At 38.2% G+C, this 22485-nt stretch overlaps 1 protein-coding gene across 1 annotated transcript in view; it reads right to left on the bottom strand.

Annotated features, from left to right (window-relative positions):
* Nucleotides 1-22485, bottom strand: part of FREM2 (FRAS1 related extracellular matrix 2) — a 126252-nt gene that overhangs the window by 47573 nt on the left and 56194 nt on the right. The window contains exons 3-6 of the mRNA XM_082768624.1: nt 7294-7440; nt 4337-4567; nt 4031-4156; nt 2973-3224 (exon numbers count right to left, since the gene is read on the bottom strand). Coding sequence (XP_082624750.1) covers nt 2973-3224; nt 4031-4156; nt 4337-4567; nt 7294-7440 — 756 coding nt within the window. The remainder of the gene's footprint in view (nt 1-2972; nt 3225-4030; nt 4157-4336; nt 4568-7293; nt 7441-22485) is intronic.

The following is a 22485-nucleotide window of genomic DNA, read 5'->3' as shown; positions in this document are numbered from 1 at the left end:
CATGACGTGGTGTACGACACTGATCTCCACAATGTGGTGTAAGGATTTCCAATGGTCATTTATCTGTAGGGGGCGTGACAGCAAGAAGGAAATTCCCAGAAGACTAAAGAATGTATCTGTTCTGTTTGACCTTCTAACATTGGCCTTCTGCATCGTCATGACTGGGTCATATCATCATCCAGTTTACTCAGCTATAAAATGTTCCCACATGGTGCTATCCTCTATCACATGGATGATATAAATGATCACTTCAGCCGAGTAGGTATAAAGAAAATGGAAAGGAAATCTCTGACATAAATCGGAGTCCTTTGCCTTCCCAGCCTTGATGTAGAAATGTCAAGAAGAAATATGAATGGCTGCTTGCCCATCTAATGTGAATGAAGTGGAACAAATGTATTTAATGTACTTCCTGCTGTGAACAGCATGAGGCTTCAACAATTCCACTAAGGAAAGAAGGCTGTTTCTCAGCCCGGCAATAAGACTGTGTGCTCTCATGGCAACACTAAATACAGTAGCTTGGAATTAAAATCACTTGGGAAGACAAAAAAAAATGATAAAAAACTTGAAACAAACAAAATATTCTTCAAGTATGACTGCAACAGATCTGTTTTTATTTTTTAGTGCTTAACCTGTAGCAACACATGTAACTTTGTGTCTGATAACTTACTTTGTTGTGTACTCCATTAACTTAATCCTTTAACAGTCTTACCTGGGACTTGGACAAGCTTGAGAAGTGGACCTAATGAGGTTCAACAAGTCTAAGTGTAAGCATTTGAAGAAATCACAACTTAATAATATGCTGTCACATTTGTCCAAAGAAACTTTGTTAATTAGAAAATTAATTTAAACAAACAATAATATATCAGCAGATGTGAAGTAAAAATATTAATGTGGACTACAGAATACATTAGTTATAATGTTATAAAAATAACATTACTACAGATTATAGGCATACTATATGTTCTATAACTTTTGTTCACCTCTATCTTACACTTTTTCTAAAGTAAGTTTGTATTTGGTACGTGATCTGTTACTTTACATGAACTGGTGCTTCAAACTGTTGTATTCATTAATGTTATCTGATTACTCAAAAAGCCTACAGAGAAAACAAAGTCACCTCTGTTATAACAGAGGATTACACGTGAGAAGTTTCAGGTAGACTGAGTATGGTGCAATTAGATGGGTGTCAACTTCCTGCCTTTAAGAGCTACCTTTTATATCCTTAACAAGGGAGAAATCACTGTGCTGATAACAGTCTCATTTGGCACTACACTTTCCAGAGAGTACTGTAGTACATAATTTCTCATATCAGTCTTCAGGAAATATGACAGCTTAACAATAGATTTATGGCCTCAAAGAGAGGACTAAAACAGATCCTTGGTTTTCCTTTCACAGAAATTGCAGTTGAGATGTCATCATCTGATCTCCAAGCATAAATAAGGCCAACTGTCACAGGAAAGATTTTTGCTCCTAGAGCTGCCACACCAATGCTGGAGACACTGAAGGACAGGCTTAATCACAGAATCACAGAATTTTCTAGGTTGGAAGAGACCTCAAGGTCATCGAGTCCAACCTCCAACCTAACGCTAACAGCCCTCCACTAAACCATATCCCTAAGCTCTACATCTAAGCGTCTTTTGAAGACTTCCAGGGATGGTGACTCCACCACTTCCCTGGGCAGCCTGTTCCAATGCCTCACAACCCTTTCAGTGAAGAAGTTCTTCCTAACATCCAGCCTAAAACTCCCCTGGCTCAACTTAAACCCATTCCCCCTCGTCCTGTCACCAGGCACGTGGGAGAACAGGCCAACCCCCACTTCGCTACAGCCTCCCTTGAGGTACCTAAAAAGAGCGATAAGGTCACCCCTGAGCTTCCTCTTCTCCAGGCTGAACAAGCCCAGCTCCCTCAGCCGCTCCTCGTAGGACTTGTTCTCCAGGCCCCTCACCAGCTTCGTTGCCCTTCTCTGCACCCGCTCAAGCACCTCGATGTCCTTCTTGTAGCGAGGGGCCCAAAACTGAACACAGTACTCGAGGTGCGGCCTCACCAGAGCTGAGTACAGGGGGACGATCACCTCCCTAGCACTGCTGGTCACGCTGTTCCTGATACAAGCCAGGATGCCGTTGGCCTTCTTGGCCACCTGAGCACACTGCTGGCTCATATTCAGCCGACTATCCACCACCACTCCCAGGTCCTTCTCTGCCTGGCAGCTTTCCAACCATTCCTCTCCCAGCCTGTAGCTCTGCTTGGGGTTATTGCGCCCCAGGTGTAGGACCCGGCACTTGGCCTTGTTAAACTTCATGCAGTTGACCTCAGCCCAAGGCTGTAACAATACTTATGCATGTTTTCCAAAGAAGTTGATGAATCAGCAGTGTGCTGATTTTATTCTTCCTTAGTCACAAAACTCTAATTCACCATGAGAAATGTCTCTTTCAAAGCAACACTACTGTCTTTTGATTATTTTTTTCAAAGACATAAGAAGCATACATGGATACTTCTAGGAAGAATATGAACACAGAATCAAACACAAAGGAATATAACCTGCCTCTTAGCAGCTGCTATGTGGTTTCTGGTTCAGCATTTCTAATCTGGCCCTTTAGAGCATGACAATCAATGGGCTTTGTGGATACAACCTCAGAATCACATGTATAAGGGTGCCCATGCCACATGATATTTTGGGTTACACCTGTTACTATGATAGAATGGAAAGGCACATCTCCTCACTCCCAGTTTGCTCATGATTTTTTTAAATCATAAAAATTCAGTACTAAATAATACAAAAACAAAACAAAACAAAACAAAACAACAACCAACCCTAGCTCTCTAATACTATTTTCACATATCTTAATGGAAGCAGCATGTGTTTTAACCACCAGGAGTGACTGCAACTTCTACATGACGGTTTGAGTGTGAACCTAATTTTAGGTCTTGTCCTGGAATGGGAATAAATATCACTTTACAACATCATGTCTTACCATCATCCTTGTCAGGTACAATGGTAATTCGAGTGCTTGCAAATTCTGTACCAATTCTTCCACCCATTGGCATGCTTAGCAAAACATCAAAGGTCTCAGCCTCTTCATACAAGGAATCATCTATGATGACTACCCGACACATTTTTTCTCGTTCATCTTTGTCAAAACGTAGAACACTGTTGTGATCCTCAGGCCTGGATATGTAGTCAGAGTATGAAAGTACAGAGGTTGGAGCGGTGCCAGATGCTGTTCCTGTGGCATAAAAGGAAAACAGTCACTACACAAACCCTGGCTATTATAATCCCCTCACAGAGGCTGAATTTTATTTTAATTATCTTTTTATTTCTGTTTAGTTTTAGGTGATAGTATAGGTAGAAATGTCTAAGCCGGCTACATTTCTGAGATCCCTGGACACACTACTTCTACTATATCATACAACGTATGCATACGGACCCTCAAATTCATTTGCAGTTTTTCAGTCAGAAGGAATATTGTAGTTTATCACAAAAGATAAAGACTGACCAAGGAGACTCTGTGAGGTCTAGAAATTAAATCATTTAGTTTATTAAGTAGAAGATGTCAGTGTATCAGAAATTAACTATCTCTAGATGCAATTTGATGAAAACAAATGAAACTGTACTCTGTATCGGTATAATTAATAGGATATTGGTATATAGAGGAAGGAGAAAAACGTTAGCTGAACAATATTATTTTATACCCATTTTTTCAAGCAAGTAAGGGCTATCATGGACACCCACCGCAGTGCTTTTAATTCTCACCACTTTAAAATATTAGAAATCACATATAAAAATCTTGCAAAAAGATAAAAAACATAGATCTCTTTAACCTCATAATAACAGGCAGGTATTTGGAACATGATCACTTTTTGTCTATATTTAATAAGACTGTAAGACAGATTGCAAAGATGAATACATTTCCAATGGAGACTGAAGATGAAGTCATTAACATAATTTCATTATGCAATAGATGGACCAATTCTTTTTGCTTTTCTGTCTGTTTTCCACTTTCACTTCTTTTTCTATTGTAGATTCTGTTACCTTGTTGGGTGTAACAGATAACCATCAGTTCCTGGCTCACATCTCCACTTCTTCTGACTGGAATAAATAACTCACCAACATCTTCTTCAATAGTATATGTGGACTGAGGAATAAAAACTGTTGATTCTGCAAAGGACGGACACATTTATTTATGTAGATTTATGGCCTCAGAAAGTCACCTGTGAAATAGCTAGTTTAGCATTTTAGTATAAACTTTGAAATCCACTGCTACTCATAGCATTTCCCCTCCAGTTAATTCTTTGGAATATGAACATATTACCAATACAGTTCTGGAACAGTTCTTACCATCTCCTGGATCGATAATCTCCACTGTGGATACATCTGGAAATTCCAGAACTGCCATGACAGGCTCAGAAAGAACAATTTGAAAAGACTCAGACTGTTCATGTTCGCCATCACTCAAAATCCGTACTCGCCATGTAGCTAAAGTTTGGCCAGGATTAAACTGCACCTGCTTCTGTGCTTTTCCTCTGAAGTCTTTATCTTTCTTGGCAGTACCATCTCTGGTGCTAATACCTGCCCAAATCAAAGATTCAGGTCATTAAAAACACCACTTGTATTTTTCTCTCATTACATCATCTTAAAAAAAAAAAAAAAAAAAAAAAAAAAAAAAAAAAAAAGCTTAAAAAAAAGAAAAAAAAAGCTTATTTTTTGCAACAGTTCTTGTTGCTGAATCAATTTTATATTGGTGTCACACACAGCAGTGGAAGCCTCAATTAATATTATGAAGACAGAGTTAGCCAAACCAAAACTAACTCCTAGAAAAGCTAAATTCTCTGAGCAGATTATCAGGTTTCCATTTCTCTGTAATTCACCTATGCATGCCCAAAAAGACCAACAGATTTTGTTTCCCCTTTAGCGTTTTGGGTTCTCTTCTGTTCCATATCATCTAAATAACATGTTACCTGAAATCCATGATAATATTTATTTCTCTTACAAAAAATAAAACACACCTGGGAAGTCCAGCCTTCAAGGGGAAAGCTAAGAAAAACACAAAGACACAAAGAGGTAAAACATAGGGAACACAGATGATAGAAGATGTAAAATCTGAGCCCTTGTGGTAATGGTCATTTCCACTACAGTAAGCGCTTTTTTAAAAAAGATATTATTATTTTTTAAATGATAATCCATTGGAATTAATTTATAATTATCCAGTGTAGTTATAATATTTATGAATTTTCAGTGTTTGCATAACGATGATCATTAAATGCAAACTTTTCAACTCAAGTCAAGTTGAAAATGCAAAGCCACAGGGTAAAATCCAGTAAGGTTCCTTCCACCAAGACCTTACAGCCTGAGGATCCAGGATGCTCTGTAATGGCTTTTTGTTGGTGTTTCCCTCCCAGTTTAAGGCTGTCTGACAGCCTTTTATATTCTTTCTGCTCAGTAATTCCATTTTGCAGGATTAAGGTAGTCAACCAGAGGCAAGTTATTTAAACTTTCTTGTCAGATCTTTTGCTCTGAGTCAGTTCAGTTCAGAAACTTAATTTGAATCCATAGGTAGAAAATTATGTAGAAACTCTTTAAAAGGCAGAAGTCTATCCAGTATCTGTTAACCACTAACAGTAGTTAATTTAAACCACACGTCCATAACTTTGTGTTTCATTCATCATTCTCATTCTTTTACTTTCTCTTAAAAAAATATCTATCAAATGTGATAATGCAATCTTTTTTCACCTTTTCACTCCCCAGACACTGCAAACAGCTTTCAACACCTCTTGTATCAGCCTGAACTGACTGCCAACATTAACTGAAGAAAATGAGCCTACTGCTTGTAGCTGCTAACCAGACCAGTTCACAATGCCCTGAAAATGATGTACGTTTATTGCAGCCTTTCTGGTTGCTACAGCCATTACAGGGAAAATAAAATCTGGATGGGAACTGTAGTCTATGAAAAAAAATACAACAGCAGTATCAACCTTAGATATCTGATCATAAAATAATCCTTGATTGCACACGTGATGAGTAAATATTGCCATTCATTAAAACTTACCACTTTACTCATGGATTAGTTAAAATCTGTACAAGTCTTCTAATTAACCTGTGTGCTACAGGTTAATTGCTGTTTATAGATGACATACATATATGTATACACATAAATACATACACAAGTGTATGAAAGGTGGCATGAAAGGATGTTCAGTCCTTTTAGAATACCTCTTGGCAAGAAGCAGACATCAACATCTCAGCCTTTTTATGTTAGTTTGTGGGAAAATACTGGCCTTGTCATCTATTTATAGGAGACCCTTTAGGCTGTGAAGCTAACGAGATTTCAGAAGATACAAAAGTACTTTGGAAATTAGGATTATAGATGTATTTGCTTCTTTAAAAATATACCTTAAAATTTTTAACATTCCAGTATTTTTAATATTGAAGATTCCACACTGAGAAACCTGTCCAGTTCTGTGATATTTTTTATGCATTTTCTCATAAACTATTTTTAATTGTAAATATTTTCATTTCTTCCAATTAATAAAAAGCGTTCCACAGGCTGCTGACTTTCTTCAGTGCTTGCTGTTTTCCACTGCATGGAGGTAAATCAGCTAGAGGAACTCTGACTTAAATTTTTATATAGGACAATCACTTCTTTGTTCTGATATAATTTCATGCTAATTTGGGATATATACAATATTGCCAGCATTTTGAAATACTGCACATTGAGAAGGCATAAAGCAAGAATACATTTTACTCTTTTCTGTTTTAATGATGTCCTCCTGAGTAACAGAGCCTTTTGTGTCCTCCAAATTGGGTCCACAGACAAACATTTCATTACCTGAAGTCACAAACTTGTTCTGCTAGTGAAAAAAGTTTGTTACAAACACAGACTAAAGTATGAGATGTGAAAATATGTCTGTATCATAAAAACACATATTTCTAAACACTTCTAAATGAATAAAAGAATAACTTGTATTATTCTTATTTCATTATATGTTTTATGATTTAAACATTACATTTTTATATTTATAATCAACTAAATACTTAAAATCTAAATTACTAAAATACTTTCAAAAATTCAATCCAAAAACCCAAAATTATTTCCAGGGAAGAAGCACTCTGAAGAACTAATTAGAATAACATGCTGTGGTCAGCTTCAGTTTCATATTGATTAACCAGTCTTGCTTACATGATCCTCTTCTGATATTGAAGCCAACAGAAATTTTCATGTTTCAAATCAAAGAAGGAAGGACTAGGTCTTGGATTTTTAGTTCATAAGTAATTGAGAAGACTAAAACTGAACTTACTTATAAAAGAGGTCTCTCCCAGGTAACCTCTCCGTTTAAGAACAACATCAAGATATTTGGAATCTTCATTTACCAAATAATATGCCTTTTCTAAGGAGATCCATGCCCAGTTTAGACGAAAATGTTGATTCCTCAGCTTATTGCCTCCTGCAAAATAAAAGACATACTTATTCATTTTCCTATTTGCTAAAGAGTACTTTGCCTTTTGACGTTAATGAAACCTGTATCCTGGGAAAATATGTATCCTGGGTAAAATCTTAGCTGAACATTAACATTCCAGCATAGGTTTGAAGCAAAGAAATAACAAATAAACAACTCAATTGTGATACATTTGGTGCATGTAGAATACGTTTACCTTAAATGTATACAGCCTAGTCCCATTCATTCCAAGGTATGCTATTTTTTTTCCTCCAAGGGAAATGAACAAGAATTCATTAAATTGTATTTAGAATACCTTTTTCATAAAGTACAAAAACTGTGGATGATACAAGCTTCTGCAGAACCATATTTGCATTTCCAAATGACAAACTCAACGGACATTGCATGGAACTTCCTTGATATGATAGGACTGCCAGAAGCACTGAAAGGTCCTTGTTATGCTGAGAGACTAGAAATGGCACCTACCATCTGCCTGCCTTTACCCATATAGCCTGCTTTCCAAATTCAGTACTTTATTCACTAAATCTAACAATTTTCGGTCTTCCTGGTTTAGAACATATGTATGAGCACTGTGTGATTTAGGAAAAGCTTTCACACTGAAATAAGAAATGGTTTCAATAAAATTAAGTATCTCTGATACACGCCACAGTTTATAGCTATACTGATGCTCTCCTCAGCTTACAAGCTTGTAACTGTTGGGTTAAACATACCAGTATGATTGCCTGTGTCACCTAAGGAGATTTAGGGAGACATAAATGCTTATTGGCATTCTTTTAAACTATTTTGTAATGAGCTTACCTTAGAGGTACCATGAGTACCCCAAACTGTGTAAGCTGCTGAAATGTGTTTTGAGAGATAAGCTTTCAACAGACCAAAAGATGTCCTCACCAGCTTTCACGCAGGCACAGCAGCAGTACCACACTCCAGGAAAGAAAGCAGACCCCAGAGATCCCTTCCAAGGCCTCTAACATAGCAATCGCACAACAGCTTCCCTGAGATCATGCTGAACATGGATAGAGTGTCTGAGTTTCTGTGCACTCAGACACTGAGAATTGAAAGCCCTGTATAGTAAGTAGAACATTCAGCTAGGGGACCTAAATGGCTACTGCAGACCAAGTCAGCATCTCTGGGTGGTACTTGTTGGTGTCCATGGCATCATCTTTAAGCTAAAGACCATACTTCTCTTACAATAATATAAAGAACTTTCACAGTCCTTCTCTAACAAAAATGGCCAGATCAGCAAAAGTAGGCTCTATTTTTGAAGCCAAAGCAATACCAGAATTCAAGAAGCATCACTCAGAGTTTTAGAGGGGATGATTTCAAAGCCATTTAACTCCAGCTGCAAAACACTAAGCACCAGCCTCCAATATGAGCATGTCTCAGCCTAATTTCTCATTTCCAGCAAAAACTAAGCTGATGTGTCTACAATTAATAGGATTTGCACAACTGTGAACCCAATAGGAAGTGGTCACTGAAATGGCAGACTATATGAGGCTTATGTTAGTCTAAAAAAACAATCCAGAAGAAACAACTGTACACAAATGGCACTTTAAAGCCCAGCTGAAAATGCTGCATTTCTTTTCAGCTGGAAAGATAAGAGCTGAAAAGAACTAGCAGCTATTTCACTGTCTGTAAACTAAGCATTTGTGCAACAGACTGAATATATCAAAATAGATTAACACATTTCTGATAAAATACAGCGTAGCTTTACTTTGTCATGTACAGTTTACCTCCATCTGTTCACTAATTTTCCACAGTAAAAAGGCATTTATTGTCAGCACAGGGATTCTGGGTGTCACAGATTAAAAAGCAGGACAAATCAAGTTCCGTATATCATCCTATAGGATATGTTTGGAATTACTCAGGGGAATCCTGTAACTTCCACTGCAAGACTAAAACAACCTGTTGAGCTCAGTGAAGACAGATGCTCACGCAGCAACTATCTTCTGGGAATGTTGGCTGGTGTGAGAAGCTGTAGTCTGATCTCTTTCCCACAAGGTGCTGCTACAGAACAAGATTAGCTCAGGTAACATCAGTCTCAAGCGTTCAAAGAAATCCCTTTAGAATTAAACACTTCTGTGCAAAAGCCAGGGAATAAAATATCTTCCTCTGAACAGCAGAGACACATATCTGTGTATTTCAGTTCACTCATGGCTTAACTATTGGAGGAAGAGCCAGAGGCTGGTTCTCCCCTTCCAGTTTCTTCCAGCCTGTTCCTTTGAGCAAACAGGCAACCCTTCATTTGCTTCCACTCTACTTCAAAGCTATGCTTCCGATCTGGATAGGCTGCACCGATGGGCTGAGGTCAACTGCATGAAGTTTAACAAGGCCAAGTGCCGGGTCCTGCACCTGGGGCGCAATAACCCCAAGCAGAGCTACAGGCTGGGAGAGGAATGGTTGGAAAGCTGCCAGGCAGAGAAGGACCTGGGAGTGATGGTGGACAGTCGGCTGAATATGAGCCAGCAGTGTGCTCAGGTGGCCAAGAAGGCCAACGGCATCCTGGCTTGTATTAGGAACAGCGTGACCAGCAGGGCTAGGGAGGTGATCGTCCCCCTGTACTCAGCTCTGGTGAGGCCGCACCTCGAGTACTGTGTTCAGTTTTGGGCCCCTCGCTACAAGAAGGACATCGAGGTGCTTGAGCGGGTGCAGAGAAGGGCGACGAAGCTGGTGAGGGGCCTGGAGAACAAGTCCTACGAGGAGCGGCTGAGGGAGCTGGGCTTGTTCAGCCTGGAGAAGAGGAGGCTCAGGGGCGACCTTATCGCTCTTTTTAGGTACCTCAAGGGAGGCTGTAGCGAGGTGGGGGTTGGCCTGTTCTCCCACGTGCCTGGTGACAGGACGAGGGGGAATGGGTTTAAGTTGAGCCAGGGGAGTTTTAGGCTGGATGTTAGGAAGAACTTCTTCACTGAAAGGGTTGTGAGGCATTGGAACAGGCTGCCCAGGGAAGTGGTGGAGTCACCATCCTTGGAAGTCTTCAAAAGACGTTTAGATGTAGAGCTTAGGGATATGGTTTAGTGGAGGGCTGTTAGCGTTAGGTTGGAGGTTGGACTCGATGACCTTGAGGTCTCTTCCAACCTAGAAAATTCTGTGATTCTGTGATTCTGTGATTCTGTATTTCTATAGTGACCTGTCTGCTAGAAAACAAACCACAACACAACATGACACAATGCAACACAACACAGCTAACCATGTAACCTCTCTAACATAAAAACAATGGTACTACATAAATGAAAGGAGGGAACTGGTCATGAAAGTGACTCCTTGCCCTTCCAGTCTTTTCATCTCAGCTGTTACAAAGGGAAAGCCACAAATGCACATACCAAAACTGCAATAAGTAATCAAGAACTGTAATGAGCATCATTATAAATCCAGTAACTATAGCGCTAGCTAAACACAGCAAGTGTCTTCCCATTAGTTTATTGGGACAAATTGAAGAGAATATGTTTTGTGAGAAAAACTGCCTAAGTGTGCCACGTTTGAACACTCTGGCCAATTTAAACATAATTTGACAGAGGCATAAAAATTTCCAAGATATAAAAGAAATTATAAGATATCAGATTGCATATGCCATCTTTATTTGGTTCCCTATTAAATCAAATTAAATCTATCCTACTTTTAACCATAATATTTCTAAAGGCAAATGAATTTTGCGTTGCTCACTAGCACTTTCCTTAGGCTCAATCAAATGTTTATCTGCTAGGCAAATAATTAAGGTACTATGCATCAGTGACAGCTTTGGTTTTGTTCTTCTTCCAGGTAAGTGCTTGTACTACAAATACATCAGAAATTTGGAGAGGAAAACCATTACCAGAGCACTTTAAAAAAAAGGAATGAGGGCCAAGTTACAGTGAGATAAATTTAAAATAACTTTGCTTTGTATCAGTGTTGGCAGAATGTTGCTATAGTGATGCATGAAAGCCAATTTCTTGAATTTTGCTGGGGATCAGAGTGCAGCAGTGCTAAAAGAGAAGATGCTAACTTGCATAGATAGGATGTTGTGCAGGGAGGCATTCATGGGAATGGAGGTGGCAGGAGTTGAGACACAATCAAAGCTTTGTAAAGAAGTAAAGCTAAATATCTTGAGCAAGGTAGGCCACACAGTGACTTCATGACTGACTGAGGCTGATGAGGAACACCTTCCTCTGAAAAGCTGTGCCTAAATATGACACGTCAAAGAAGGATGCAACCTAGAATGGGTCTTTGTCACCAAATTGGTCAGCTGTCAGAAAACAGTGTTACATTATTTTTGCAAAGTTCATCAAACTATAAATTTCTAGAAAGATCAAGTCATCTGGATCTTCAGTTTCTGTTACTGACCATGAATAAAAGAGGAGGGGGAAGAGAGCTTGGTCAGCACAATTGGTTAAAGGGAAAAATATTAAAATGAATATTCACATTTAAGCATTTACCTTTCCACCTGTTCTGTTCAGATATCTTTAAAAAGATATAAAATCTCTATGTGAAATACAAATTAGATTGTCAGAACCTTCCATCATGATGCAGAGAGCTCTGAGAAGGAAAGAATCACTTCCAGTTCTCTCAGCAGACCACTGGGCTCCATGAAAACAGTATATATAAAAAAATAAAAATCTGCATTAAATCCTGTCTCTTCAGCACTGGTGGCCTGATGGGGCATTCCATAAAGAAGGCCTGATTGTGGCTTTGCTCTCCCTAGGAGCTACCCCAGAGCCATAATCCAGCAACAAAAGCATACAGCTACACCACAGGTTTTGCTTATTGACACAAATAGAAATTGATGTATCTTGATATAGATACTGGCTTCCCTGCATTGTAGCCATGGTGTAATCAGGCATAGATGAATCAACTAAAGAGTGCCTGACCCGTGTAAGTGTAGCCACACAGACTCACTGTGTCCACAAGATAGGAGTCTGAACAAACACAGCTGACTTGTACTTGTAGAACTTTATGGTACAACATATCTACTCTCTTTAGTCATTAGGGGAGGTTGTTTATTGGAAAAAAAACAAAACAAAACAAAAAAAAAAACTTCTATAAATTCTTCCAGGACACAGAACATGAATCAATCACAAGAAAGACAGGAAGAAAAAGACAAAACGAAGAAAATCAGTCAGAAAATATAGAAGGAGCAATAAATTATAAAATAGTCATCATTATCTTCACAATCTGACTAGTAAAGCAAGCACCAAGAAAGGAGTGTACCTTTAAAATTTTTAACTCTTGGTCTTTCCTTGTTTCTCTCCTTATCTATCTTCCTGAACAGACTGCAATAGGAGGTTAATAAAGGAGAACCAGACCAGCAGTGAAACATTAACAGCCTGCCTACAGTTCAGGAATCATTGTATGGCATAACTAGAACAACAGTAAGATATTTTAACAAGTCATGTTTCCTCTCTCTCCGTCCAGGTCTCTCCAGTTCCTGCTACTGTTTGGTGATTCGTTTCCATGCCTGCAAGAGCTGCAGTCTTTCTTCCTTGGTTCAAAACATTTGACTCTGCTGGGTGTCCCATTCAGACAGGGTTACTGAATTTGGCACTATGCTATCCCTTCTCCGTCCTATGGATCTCCTCATTGCAGCAGGTAACAAAAAAATAAAAAATAAAAAATCAGAAAAAAGAAAACCACCCCTGAACTCAAGTTCAACCTGTAGGGAAAACAAAGCCATAGAGGCAAAGGAAAGAAAACATAATCTTCCATCTTTAGACATCTGTTCCATTTTTTTTTATCCTCTGATAAAAAATCTTTCTTCTGTGCCAAGAGAGAGCCTCTTTCTTCTGTGCCAAGTCAACTTATTTAATATATACCAGGATAAAGTTACTTCAACAGTTTTATTAGAAGGAAAATCTGATATGAAACACAGAAATCTTTGTCCCCAACATCAAGATTCCCTGTTTATCCATGAAGCTCCCTGTCTCCAACCTTAGCACTTCCCAGGTTTTTTTATCCCCACACTATTTGATATTCATGATTCATGGTTTGTATAAACTTTTTTTTTTTTTTTTTTTTTTTTTTTCTCCAGATTACAGAAGGAACATATAATCTTAGGTATCTTAGGTGATTCTACTCCTGACGAATATACTCAGAAAAAAGATTGAGAAGATATGAATGTTCAGATCAAGACATGTTGTTTCAACAACTCTGATTTGCCACACTGAGTTATAGTCCCAGTACATTACAGCTCCAGGTTAAGAAGGCAGAGGTCTCAAGTAAACCTTTTGTCTGCCAAGCTTCAAAAAGAACAATTAAAAATAGCTAATAAATGTTCTTTGTTCAATCTATCAGGGCAGCACATCATATGCTATTCTCTCTGCTATGAAGGATCATCTGTAAATATCTTGTAAAACTGCCTTAATTTCATATAGAAAAAATATTTACAGAAGTGAAACACATAAGTACACCCAGCACTTAAAACACATCATTAGAATGTTTTGAATTGAATTCAACAATATATAAGCTAATCTAATGATTGTATCCTATTACAAACCCATTGAAATGCTCCATCTTTATAAGTCTTTCTCAAATGTAATACAAGTGACTCCAATCACTAAAAAAAAATGCTGAACTCTGCACCCTTCTGCACTCTGTCTGCCACTGTAACTGAATATATTTGCAGAACAACCAAAACCAACCCCCCAAAACTAGCCCCAAGTGATTAGGGACTAAAACAATGCTTTCTCTGACTTCCCATGAGAAAACACACACTTCCCAGCATTATGGACTTGGCTTGCCTGGAGTGTAATTGCTGGTATCCAATGAGCTGCAGACAGTTTCCGTCTTTCAGTAGCTTCTGTAACTCTTTTTTTTTTGCTTCTGTTTTATGTCTACCCCCAAGTAACGAGTTGGAATGGGTGCATTTGTCACGGCTCAGACTAAGAAAATGCTTGAAGTCACGTTTCAGAAAAAAATATTTGAAGGATACTGTACAGTGACTTTATTAAAAAAAAAAAAAAAAAAAAAAAAAAAGAGAGAGAGAAGGGGAGGCCATAGAAGAGACCTGAATGTGAAAGCTAGCTAGTGCATATTAAATTTTGACCCTAGTAAAATTCAACTAAGCGTAACTAAGGACGTCTCCAAGCACAGTCCGAGATTCATGCCGGGTTAATTTAAGGAATTCCCAGTTCAAGGCTATGCACAGTTCTTCTGCAGCAGATTGACCAGATTCTGATTAAGAGATTAATCAGAGTTTCTTTTAGAGAAACTGTAGAAGCAAATGTGTACTGGGTCTTCATAGCTTTAAATTAATTTCAGTTTAAATCAGGTCTATATAAATTAGTTCACTAAAAGCCAGGAAAACTTTAACTCTATTGGCTATACCGAGAGGCTGTGAAATTTTGAAGAAGGCAAAAACAAAGCAGATTAAGAGAAGCCCAGTTTGAATCATCAAAGACAGATACAGGAGCATCACATGCAGTTGAAAGGCTTTAAGGATATTAGGTGGTTAGCTTTGTAACTGAATTCCAGGGAATTCAAAAGATCCACTTTTTGGTTTGTGATTTTGTGCTGTAAATAGGAGACTAGCTCTGTGAAACGCTGACTGCTTCCCTTTTCTATGGTTCCAATTGTGTAAATTCATGAATTCAGTGTACAACCAAAATGTGTACAACCAAGATGACAAATAGGTGACACCTTTTACCCTAAAAAGTTCAAGCTACCCTAAAAGTTCTTAGAAAGACTGAACAAAGTACAACTGGAGAAAAAAATATTCAAATTATTCCTCTTCTCCCTGAAAATACAAATCCATCAAAATCAAAGGTTTTTTTTTTTTTCTTTTTTTTTTCTTTTTTCCACAAAAAGATGGCCTTTCATTAATCTCTTTACTGAAAATATTGGTAGAGAATTAATGTTGAATTTTTGTCTTTTTCTATAGTCTACCTTAAGTCTTTAAGGTGTATAGTTCAGTCCACCCACAGGCTGGGTGGCTTGAGAGCAGCTCTGAGGAGAAAGACTTGGAGGGTATTGGTTGACAAGAAGCTCAACATGAGCTGGCAATGTGAGCTTTCAGACTAGAAAGCCAACTGTTGTTGCAGGAAGCACGGCCGAAAGCACGACAGACACCAGTAGAGTCAGATCATGCTCCATTTTATTGCCCGAATAGCCTAATTTTTATAGAGAACTTAACAGGGGTGGACAGTGTTTCACACAAGATTATTGGTCAAAAGCACTCAGACAAACAACTACAAGAAAACAACCCCACCTGCAAGAAAACAACCCCCTTGTGATTAGCAGTCACATAGACCTTGTCCTTGAGGCCAGCTACTGGTAACAATATTTTCCTGAATTCCTCAATTGGGCGATGTGGGAACACTGTCATGGGAACTTCTCATAGTTGCCCTGGTAGCTTGGTTTGCTCAGCTACAGCAAGCCATGGGATTTTTGCTGTTTCAAGAAATTCCTCAACAAACTGTATCCTTGGTTGAATCAAAAGAAGCAAGGCCAGCAGGTCAAGGGAGGTGATTCTTTCCCTCTACTCTCATGAGATCCCAACTGGAGTCCTGCATTCAGTCCTGGGGACCCCAGCACAAGAAGGACTCAGACCTTAACAAGTCCAGAGGAGGGTCATGAGGATGGTCAGAGGGTTGGAGGCCATCTCACAGATTTCTCCTATGAAGATAGTCTAAGAGATATGGGGTTATTCAACCTGGAGAAGGTTCCAGGGTAAGACCGTATAGTGGCCTTCCAGTAACCAAAGGGGGCTTACAAGAAAGCTGGAGATGGTCTCCAGTAATAGGACAAGGAGTAACGGTTTTAAACTAACAAAGGGTAGATTTAGATTAGGCATTAGGAAGATTTTTACCCTGAGGGTGGTGAGGCACTGGAACAGACTGCCAGGGAAGCTGAAAGTGTTCAAGGCAATGAACACTTGCATGAGGCTATGGGTGGCCTGGTCTAGAGGAAGGTGTCCTTGCCCATTGCAGGGGATTTGAAACTAGATGATCTTTAAGGTCCCTTCTAACCCAAACCATTCTATGATTCTATAAAATATCTCAAAACATTTTCACAGGATACAAACATTTCTTATCGCTCTAGTCAAAGTCTTAGCAACTCGTGAGTTTTTTATTGTTGGAGACACAGAGTAGGATTCACAGAATCACTTTAGCTAATACTTTCTCCCACAAGTCACTGTCTAGAATTTGATTTATCTCATTTTAAAGTAGACATTTAAAATATATCACATGCAGACTAGATTTTACTCTAAGAAAGCACTGAGTATTCACAAAAGAATGTATATGTAATACTAGATCTATGTATATATGTGCAATAAAATAACTTTAAGATATAGCAGCATTCACAGTGCAGCCAGACAGGTTACTAGGATGACAAAGGCCAAAAGGTCTGATCTAAATCCCATTGATAAAATGGAAAGATCATCATACAGTTCTTATGTAAAGATTGCTTTAGCAGCTGAAGTACCAGAAGTATCAGTTCCACATAAAGTATATTCACTAATTAATACAAGACTGTTCTCAACACAAATCAGAATTCCCAATGTTTTCATTCTAGAAACACTTTCTGTCACTGAATGTCAACATGAGTGAGGCATTCATCACAGAATCTTCTCAACACAACTTGTAATCAGGCCCTAACCTCAGCCTGCATGCAAAAATCCCCACAGCCTGCACTGACAAAACAAAACAAAACAAAGCAAAGCAAAGCAAAGCAAACTGCATAGGGTATCTAAAAATGGTGAACATGAACATGCTATGGGATTAAGGTACACTACAAAAATAACCTGAAGCTATGCTGCATGTACCTGATCTTGGCCAATATTTGACATCAAGCAGTTCCTGACAGGCCGGTGTTTGGAAGGAAGACCTTTAAAAAACACCGGGTGTTGCAGGCTCATGCCAAAACTCCTATTATACTGTACTTATCACACAGCAGAAAGTGAAACAGAAGAAAAGTCTTATTTTGCTCTGTCAACATTTCTAGGATGATGAACAGGAGAAAAAAAAAAAAAAAGGAAAAAATTGCATCCTCAGGAACAGCAGGTACATCTGATGCAATCAGATGGATTATGATCTGGAAAGAGCTGACCCACTCCACTGAAAATAAAGAGAGAATATTCAACCAATCATCCTAGCTGGCTAACTTTCAGATGCCTAATGTCTGACGATGTGATTTTCATAGGTGAATGAAGAGAAGTTCTAAAAAAGGTCAGGATACAACTATTCCTGAATTATAATTGTAATTAATAAGTAAACTTGATATAATAATAATAATAATTAATTGTAATTAATCAGTAAACTTGAAAATTCAAACACTTTGATATTCAACTTTGGATTATTTAAAAATAACAACTCCCCAAAATCTATTTGGTTAAAAGAATTACTCTCTTACTAAACAATTATTCTTGTGTTTTCATTAAACTAATTAGCATTTTGTATAGTCGTAAACAAAATCACATCAGGAAAAGAATTTAAACTTCCTTGTGACTAGTAACAGAAAAAAATACAAACATACCACTGAAGCTGTCATGTCTATCATTAAACAATGTCCACATTACCTAAAGCAGAATATCTTTTTTTTTCCTAAGGATCCCCACCCTGCACCCCCCTCTGAAGGAAAAAAAACACACCACCTGGATTAGTAAAGTTTCATGCACGCATGGCCTGCAGCAGTAAGTAAATTTATTAGATTTCTGGCAACACATTCTTAAAATAAACTTAATACTCTTCAGGTCTCTGCTCACTAATTCCTATTGTGGCGCCAGACAACTTCTCCCAAAAAGCAGACTCCAGCTGAATTGAAGCAAGGTTCACTTCATTGTATCACATTGTAATGGGTTTAGCTCCACTTGCTTATTTAATGTCCCATATAGGACTTCATGTTTGTACCTTTAAAGCAATGCCACACACACATGTGTGCCACACACACACATCTCTCATAGGAGAACTATTGCCATTAGAAGTCTAATCAGAGCAAGTGTTAAATTCAAGAGTCACAGGGTATCCTCAGCCTCAGACCTGAAACTAATTAATATCAGCAAAGTGTCCTGTAAGACTTATACTTAAGAAAAAATATTAGATAATAACATTATTTTAAGAATTTCCTGTATGTATAGAAAAAGACTCTACCAATTTCCCTTTCTTTAAAACATAATTTAATTTAAACCCCACTACTGCAAAGTCCTTTACATGTGTCTAATACTTAAGTGCTTGTGAAGTCATTTCCTTGCTTAAAGCTAGGGTAGGTGACTGGGTGCCATCTGAAACTGAGGCCTTTAATTTGTCATAATGACTTTGAAATTGGTATGTGTGTCAAATTAACTGTCAAATTTCTCTTGAAGAAGTAGTTTAACTTTTTAACTCCAATGAATGCTGTCTTTGCAGAGATTTCCTCTCAATTTCAGATGAAAATTGTTGTTGTTATTTGCAAAACCTACTCTAAATAAAATGCAACAGCTTTCCTGTTTTATCAGCTGGGTTTTTCTTCTGTAACTGACTGAGCAGCTATAGGAAAAGTCCCTGTCCAAGTGATTGAACTTTTTTTTTTTTTTTTTTTTTTTTTAATTAAGACTTCACTTTCACAGATTTGAATTTTGTTTCCTTTTCTGTTCTGGCAGGGCAACAAATAAAATGCCTGACTGACTGGAGGAGAACAAATGTCAGGTGGGTTCATTCACTTTTAATTCATTTCAGAGTCATTGCACCAGGCAATCTCAAATACTTTTAATATTATTTGACCAGAGAAACTCCTTTGTGGTACCTTTGATCCTTTTTAAGCTGTGCCAACCCTATATCCTTTGGCAGGTGATTTAGTCCTGCTCAGGAACAGCAGAGTAAAAAACTGAAAACATACAAAATAAAAACCAACCATTGTTGATACAGACAAAGACAAAAAATGTATTGTAACTTTGCCTTTAGACAAGTCTTGTAAAGAGGTATTCAAAGATATTAGTGCTACTGAGGAAGGAAATATGTTTGCATTAATATATATATTTATATTATGATGGGTTTTTCAGTGTTACTAGAGGAATATACTACAAAACACGGCAGCATATTCCTAAGGCAGTGATTATATTCCTATATTTTTACTTTGTATCAAATGGTCCTAATGCCGCAGTCACAGTGAGTATGACAAGATGAGAAAAAAAAGAAAACATGGGAGAAGCCAAAGAAGATTAAAGTGAAGATGTAAGAAATCTGTTTAAATATGAAAATTAAGTACAGGAGGGAAATTACTTCAGAACTGAAAAGCAGAATCAAAACTCCAGAACAGTATGACCTCTCTGAGTCTCCCAATGGAGCAGCCCAGACTCAGCTGAAACACAGCAGAGCGGCAGGGCACAGAAGTGACTGTGAAATGATGACAACTCAACCTTGATAGGACATGCTTCCAACACACGCTTTCTCTCTGTTATTCCCTGCATATGCATGTTATCTTTACTCATGTTTTAAGGTAAGTACTTAAATTAAATTAAAATGATCTGTAGAAAACTGTATCTTAAAAATAATATTTAATTTATGGTGTTACTAAAATAGTTTTATTTTCAGTACAGTTTTAGGAACTGATTTATATATTGTTCTTTTACTCAGCTTGAAAATAGACGATAGATTTAGATATTATTCTTTCTTAATATACTACTAGAATACTGAAATGTCTTGATAAATTTACTTAAAAAATCCTATTTATAGGAGGTTTTGTAAGTTTGTTTTACAAAATCACATGCTGACCTTCAAATACCAAGGTATGTTTTTTTATGTGCCAAGTTGAAATATATTTGGCATCACTCAGCCTGTTGGAAAATCCTTGATCAAGATTTCCATGACCATTCTCTCTCATGTATTCAGAAATTAAAATCCTTCAGCTTTTCTCCAAAGGCAAGGGAGGAAACGTTTTTGTCAATTCCAAGTCCACATCCCACTGAAACTGCTGGCTATCGCACACAGGTATGAGTACCTCTGGGATCAAGTTTACATTTTTTTGACTTAGATTTTATACTGAGGTGTGGGGAGGGGTGACCACAGTGGTTTTAACATGGCAACTAGCAGAAACATTTCTCAGATTTGAAGATGATGCTTCTCACCTTTTCTTGAAAAGGAGCTGCACAGCACTTACCTGTCAGAATATGACCTCCGGCTCCCGTGTGTCACCGGTGTGGGTGACAACATCGCTGACATGTGAACCAGAGCAGTTCCCCAGGCTGGAGCACTGCTGGGGGCACTTGCAATGTCACTGGGAAAAATCCTCTAGCCTCAGCTGCAGAAACAGAGGCAGCAGCAATTCAAAGTATGTTGATGAGGCAGTGCTGAGCTATCATCACCTCTATCCTCCTTTTGGCTGAGGGCGTTAAACTTGTTATTGCTAAATGATTTCATGGCCACTCAAAATTTTACTTTCTTTCCCCCAAGAAATACACAGTGCCCCAGTGACCTAGTAGGATCCCCACTAGCTGTAACATGCAGGGGACTGGACTGCACAGGGAGGCTCACTATGCCAGGAAGTCCCAGGATGGGTAAGGCTGTGAAGAACAGAGGGTGCAACAAAGACAAGGCAGAGATGACGGGATGACAAAGATCACCAGTTGCTCAGTGAGATTAAAAGACATCCCTGACTGAATCAGTCTGGGCAGCCCTCCTGCCAGATAATTATAGATGGCTACTGAAATCCTTCTAACTTGTAATTGCTTGGAGCTACCCATGAAAGCCTCATTGTTTAGGCAGATGGGCCCTCCCCTGATGTCTTGCAAGGTTACTTTTCTCTCTTCTTCTCTCGAATATAGAGGAAAATTAAGGACTTAGGAGGATTGATTCATGAAAGAACATAAGTTAGATGATAAATTTTATTGAGTGGATTTCTTACTCTGTTCTACAGCACTGAACAGGCGTGGTTATCAATTGATTTAATAGAAGATGAGATGGCAGAAGTATTCATCTTTGCAGAGGTAATTATACAATATATAAAATGGCACTGATTGTTGGCACTCTTTGACACCTCTGGGAAGTTGTACATCTGAGCTTGCCTATGAAAAGTGTGTGACCAGTTGGTCAGGCTGAAAGCAATTCACTGCTGATCCCCCTGTGCAAAACAGAAATGGACTCCACATAAATGGACACATACTAAAGGAAGACATGGAAGTGACTCCTTATCTGTTCAGAGATAAATCTGAAAAGTTATGTTGTACATAATAATGTTTCAATCATTCTAATATTTGCACATGCAACTTTAGTCATATTAATGCCCATACCCTTGCTAAATTACATCCTCAAGTTGCTATCTGTCAAAGGCTTTTCTGTGCTAGGAAAACTTTCCTGCTTTAGCCCTTTCAAAGAAGCAAAATGGCCTACTGGTCAGTCTCATCTCGCCATGTGGAAGGCTGCATCCTATCCCTAAGCTTTCCGAAGAAGTGCCTATCAAGCTAGTTACTTAAGAAAACCATTTGTCCACCTCAGTCTCAGCCTCCTGCCTTTTCAAAGAAGGAAAAATAATACTAAATTTATTTGTAAAGTCTATCTAATAAAAATGATATCAAATCTCAATACATAAAATCTGACCATTATCTTTAAACTGCAACTCCATCCTGCTTTCTTCCCCGAACTAGTAAGTGCGGTTGTATCAGCTGCTTATCAGTTCAGGTTATTGACAGAAATAGTTCCACCTATTCTTGTATAACCATTTCTCTCTTAATTATTCCAGTTATTCTTTAGGTATCTTTCATATCAGAAGAGAAGGGAATATAAGTAAAGAAACCACACTGCATCTCACCTTATTTTTAAGCTTCTCTAGTCCAAACTCATAATCTTCTCCAGCAAGTTTCACCCCAGCAATGATCTGGGATCTCTATTCCACTGTTTATCTATGTGGGAAATCTAACTGAAGGTTTCCTTTAACACTGTTCAACACCTACAGACAAGGAGGGGTGCTAGAAATATGTCAGACAAAATTCATTGCCATTTTTCGTGCTAGAGGGTGTGAAAAACCCACTTTTTTACCACATATATTTTCACTGTCCTTCAGAGTGAATCTGAATTTTACTTTGCTCCATAATTCTGTGTCTTAGTGTCAATCTAATGGAACTGATTTAGACTTGATTTAAAATGCAGCCTCCTCAGTAGC

Source organism: Aythya marila, assembly GCF_965140915.1.
Source record: "Aythya marila genome assembly, chromosome: 1".
NCBI lineage: Eukaryota > Metazoa > Chordata > Aves > Anseriformes > Anatidae > Aythya > Aythya marila.
This window is presented reverse-complemented; position numbering and strand designations above follow the sequence as displayed.